This window comes from Haemorhous mexicanus, chromosome 16 (genome assembly GCF_027477595.1).
Source record: "Haemorhous mexicanus isolate bHaeMex1 chromosome 16, bHaeMex1.pri, whole genome shotgun sequence".
Taxonomy (NCBI): Eukaryota; Metazoa; Chordata; class Aves; order Passeriformes; family Fringillidae; genus Haemorhous; species Haemorhous mexicanus.
The window spans coordinates 11,218,092-11,223,124 of record NC_082356.1 but is presented as its reverse complement, the minus strand read 5'-3'; the positions used below and the strand labels follow the sequence as shown (position 1 = coordinate 11,223,124).

General features: G+C 54.4%; 1 protein-coding gene across 2 annotated transcripts; it reads left to right on the top strand.

The window, feature by feature from the left end:
• The first annotated feature begins 1,284 nt into the window (after nucleotides 1-1,284).
• Nucleotides 1,285-4,386, top strand: LOC132334798 (zinc finger and SCAN domain-containing protein 20-like). 2 transcript variants are annotated; one of them, XM_059860947.1, is made up of 4 exons: nucleotides 1,291-1,415; nucleotides 1,855-2,715; nucleotides 3,225-3,306; nucleotides 3,493-4,386. In XM_059860947.1, the coding sequence occupies exons 3-4, from the start codon at nucleotides 3,252-3,254 to the stop codon at nucleotides 4,161-4,163; spliced, it is 726 nt and encodes a 241-aa protein (XP_059716930.1). In that variant the 5' UTR covers nucleotides 1,291-1,415; nucleotides 1,855-2,715; nucleotides 3,225-3,251; the 3' UTR covers nucleotides 4,164-4,386. The 2 variants fall into 2 exon arrangements, with proteins under 2 accessions (XP_059716929.1, XP_059716930.1); XM_059860946.1 differs by lacking the exon at nucleotides 1,855-2,715 and having other exon boundaries at nucleotides 1,285-1,415.
• The last annotated feature ends 647 nt before the right edge of the window (nucleotides 4,387-5,033 follow it).

Sequence of the window (5,033 nt, the reverse complement as noted above, 5' to 3'; positions counted from 1 at the left end):
AAACAAGACAATAGGAAATAAAGTTACAAAATAATTTCTTTCAGTTCTATTCATTTTCAGCCAGTTCCAGTTTGTTTTTCACAGTTCCACCGTCTCAGCTTACTGTGTTTGCGTCCTCCTTTCTCCCCTGCCTTTCTCTGCCTGCTCTGTTTCTCTCTCAGTGTCTCCCTTGAGCTCCTACCAAAGACCCTGCCCTGATTTAATTCCCAATCCACAAGCTACAACAACCATGGGAGAAGTTATGAAGGTTGGCAGTGAAATGTCACTGTAGGATCTTGCTCCACTTGGCTTTTGGGTCCCTTCTTAAGGGCTTTGCCTTCAAGGGCAGGAACATAATTTCCTGGCTGGGAACTGGAATTCCAGCCCCTGGGAGTGTGTGCCATGGATCCTAGAGGGGCATTCCAGAGGCTCCCAGGGTGCTGCTCCTGCCGTGCCTCCCAAGGAGCTGTGCAGGGGCAGGGAACAAGGTCCAGCAGCTCTGTGGGCTCCCAGAGCACACAGCAAAGGTGGCTTTGCTGGACATTTTCCAACACATTTCTGGCTGGAAGCACAGGGAGGGAGGAAATGGAAGCAGGTCCCCGAGAGAATCCTGGAAGGATTGCGGTGGGAAGGGACCCTGCCCCGGGGTTATGATTTCGCCTCTGCCCCAGTGAAGGCGCAAATGAGACCGTGGGAACGCAACCTGTGGATCTGCTCAAACCTGGATTGAGCTGAAAAAGAATTGGGGAGGAGAAAGGGAGAAAAATACATCGGGAAGAGGTCTCAGAGAGACAGAAAGAAATAGGAAAGAGTTCTTGGGCGGGAGAAAGAAAGAGGAAAGAGACCTCAGATGGAGGGAAAGAAATAGGAAAGAGGTCTCAGTGGGAGAGAAAGAAATCGGAAAATGGTCTCAGAGGGAGAGAAAAAAATAGGAAAAAGTTCTCAGAGAGAGAGAGAAAGAAAGAGGAAAAGGCTCCGGCCCGGACTCCGCAGCTCCGAGGGACACCGGCAGGGCACAGCGCCGTTCACAATTCCAGCCAATCAGAGAACGCACTAAACAATTTCCAGCCAACCAGAGCCTTTCTCGCCGATGACTCACCGGTTGCCGGGCGGACCCGCAGACCCCAGCGGCCCCCGGAGCGGAATTTGGGGCTTGGGCTGGGGGGACGGATCCGCACCGGGGGGGGTCCCCGAGCCCCCTGCCCACCCCTGGGGCCGATCGGGGGCTCCCCCCACCCAGCAGCCGGTGCTGAGCAGAGGGGTGGGGCAGAGGGGTGGGAAAGGGGGGTCCGGGCTGGGAGTGGAGGAAATGCGGGAGGAAGAGGAGGGAGGGAAGGAGGAAGAGGAGCGGGAGAATCCCGCCGCTCGTACCGCCCGCACGCTGAGTGTGCAGCACCCCCTGCCCCGGGAGCATCGCCCCCAGCCCCGAGCCGCAGGTGAGGGCGGAGGCCGAGCTCGCCCCGACTGCAGCGAGGGGTCTCCGGGAGGATTTTTTTGGAGAGTGTTCGGAGCCGGCAGATCCCGGACTCGAGCCCCGGATATCTCCGGGCCTCCCAAGAGGAGCTTTTTCAGAGGGAGAGGAGCCGCGATCGCCCCTGGGGAGGGTCCCGGGGGGTCCACGTGGGGATGGCCCCGTACCAACGGGGTGGGACATTGGTTTTGGGGATCCCCGTGAGAGCCGGGGCTGTGGAACAGGGGATCCCCGGGGTGGGGAGGGGGGAACGGGCAATACCGGAGCTGGGGGACCCCCGGCAGCCTGGAGATGAGGGGGGACGGGACCCCCTAACCCTGGCAGGGGTGTGTCCTGGGGTGACTTCATGATGCTCGTACCCCCATCGGTCCGTTCAGCCCAGAAATGTGTTCTGCACCTTGAAGGCTGCCTCCGAGAGCGAAGGGGAGAAGGAAGAAGCAGCAGTTTGTTTTCAGAAACTACACTCACTCCTCCACATTCCATCTCCTGGATTGTTCTGCTGCCTTAAGGAGCTGGAACAGAGGCCAGACGGAGCTAAGAGGAATAAAGTGAATTTTTATTCAATTGCCTTCAAAGGCCACACTCTGGCAGTACCGGAGCCATAGTGGTGTCTCTGCCCGGATGGCTCCAAGACGGGAGCATAAGAGGGCTCGGTCACAAGATCTCATATTTTTATAAGTTTTAGTCCATTTGTATATAGGAGTTAACTGCCCAATCAATAGCTTCAAATTATGAAGTTTCATCCTCCTTCCTTGCTTGCCCACCCTCCTCTTTTCATGTTGTTTGCGCTTTGGGCCTGAAGTTTGAAGAGATTGTCCTTGAGTCTCCAGCTAGAATGGGATTGTTTTGTCTTCACCACCCCGGGAAAAGATCCCAGTAATACTTAATATAAAGCTAAAAGCTGCACACCAAAACAGAACAGAAAAACTTAAAATCTAAGGTATCAGTTGTCTATAAATGGACAGACAGCAGGACAGAGCTCTCCTTTGCTTTTAGTTAGTTTTTAGCTTCCTGAGGCAGAGAAGTTCCCTGGACTGTGTTTTTTCTTTTTCTTTGGAGCTCTTTAAACCTGCTCTGGACTGAACACCCAGAACACCACTGGCAGCTCGCACCTGTGGTCCACCGGGCCGGTTCTGGGCCACGGCATTTCCAGTGCCAGAGGGACTGAAAAGAGACTGATCAGAGACTGATCAGAGACTGAGTGAGCCGAGTTACAGCCCACGGAGGGACTTTCTGAGTTTGTCATCTCTTTTGGAGTGGCAGAGGTTTTATTTTTTAATATTGTTTATTTTTTGTGCTGGTGATGCTTTGCCTTTTAAATAAACAGTTATTTCCCCTTTTCTTCATGGAAATCTTTTCTCGATCTGGTTGGGGGAGGGACTGCTATAATTTGCTTTCTAGAGGAAACCCCTTTTGGGGGTTTTATCCCAAATTTGCCCTAAACCAGGACAGGGTTGTGGGAAGAGGAGGGAGCCCCAAGTGGCTGGATTGAGGGGAGGCTGGAGAGGGGGACCCTGAAACCCCCCAGCATCCCTAAGCAGGACCGTGGAGAGGGGGGATCCCCAGAACCCATGGGATCCCCAGCAGCCCTGAAGCCGGGGGACTACCAGAACCACAGAGGGATGAGACTGGAAATAGGACACTCCTGGTGGCTTTTTTTGATTCACTCTTGATTTTGGAGGTTTTTATGGACACCAGGTAACTTCTAGAGATGGACTTGGGCAGGAGGAATCCCCAGCCCAAGGCATTCACACCTTGTTTTTTCCCAAACCAGGATTTCCCATTCCCAAACCTTGGCTGAATGAAGGAGGAGAAGGCTATGAGGAAGAGGAAGATGCCCCAGGACACCCAGGCAGGTGAGGAGGAAGTCAGTGCCCCTTTCCCCCTCTTTCCTGCTCCATCTCCCAGCCCAGCATGGCCCCCGGCTGCAGGACAACCCCACTGCCAAAGCCGTCCTGCTGGGGATGCACTGTGGGGATCTCCTTTCCCTTCCCTCTGGCACGCAGGCACGTCCCATTCTCTCCTTGTCCTTCCTCCCCCAGGGAAGGAACTGAGGATGGAGACCAGGGAGGACCAATGCCCGGGGCAGAACCTCATGGAAGAGCCCATTTTGGGCAGCTTCGCAGTGCAGGAATCCAATGGGGAGGAAAAGCCCCAGAGGTCCCAGAGGAGAAGGGACACCAATCCCAGCCCAGGTTGCTCTGAGGGGGAAATACCAGTCCTGGGCCAGGAAGGTGGACAGAGCTTCAGCCAGAGCTCAGAGCTGGTGGCCCATGAGCAGCTTCATGAGAGCAAGAGGCCCTTTGAGTGCTTGGAGTGTGGGAAGAGCTTCAGGAAGAGATTCAACCTGATCTGCCACCGGAGGATCCACACTGGGGAAAGGCCCTATGAGTGCTTGGAATGTGGGATGAGCTTCAGCCACAGGTCTGACCTGGGTGTCCACCAGAGGTTCCACACCGGGGAGAGGCCCTACGAGTGCCCTGAGTGTCAGAAGAGGTTTCACACCAGGTCCCACCTCCTTGTACATGAGCGGATTCACACAGATGAGAGGCCCTTCCGCTGCCCTGACTGCGGGATGGGCTTCAAACACAACTCCACCCTCGTCACCCACCGGCGCATCCACTCTGGGGAGAGGCCCTACGAGTGTCCCCAGTGTGGGAAGAGCTTCTCAGACCGCTCGTTCTTTACCCGACACCAACGGAGGCACTGGTAAGGGAAGCCCTGCAAGAGCCCCGAGTGCGGGAAGAGCTTCGTGCACTGCTCCAACTCCATCCCCATCAGAGGTCCCACATTAGTTAGAGCCCTGGTGATCCACATTCCCTTTGATACGCAGTGGGAAGTGGTTGATGTTCCTTTTTCTTTGCCTCTCATTATCTTTTGATTTATCTCTCTCCCTTCAAAACATAGAAAATTGGGGTAAAAGTCAACAAATTCAACAGAGGCCTCACATTTTCCTTGTGTTTTGGGGGAATATTGGATTCTGGGAGATATCTGGGTAGATATGGGTCTGTTTGGGGGGCATCTGGTTTAGTTGTCTTTATTTCTTGGCACTCCAAAAGATGAGAGGGATTGATCTGTCTGCTCAAAACTGCTCAATGCCACTTAAAACTACTTGATCCCATGCCAAAATTACACAATTCTGGAGCCCCTCAGGGTGAAATTGGGTTGGAATGGAATTGGGCAAAGTGGGATGCAGATCAGGAGGGGTGAAATCAGCAGTGGGTGGGGAGGGATGGGTGGGATCAGGTTTGGGTGGGGCAAGATGGGTGGGATGGGGTTTGGGAGTTGTGAAGTGGGGGAAATAGAGCTTGGGAAGGGGGTTGATGTTCATGAGGGGTGGGATGGGTTTGGGTTGGGACTGGGGAGGTGGCCTGGGGTCTGGAATGAGACAGCCAAAGTTTGGGGATGATAAAGGAAGGGGAAGCCCGTTTTTGGGTATTCGATGTTCATGAAGAGATGTTGGGGTATCTCATGTTTCTGAGGCAGTTTTGGGGCACTCCCCAGCTTTTGGGGGGTTTCCTGAGAGTAGCCCCATGTAGTCCCATTGCCAGGGGTGGTTGCCATGGGCACAAGCCAGAGTCTG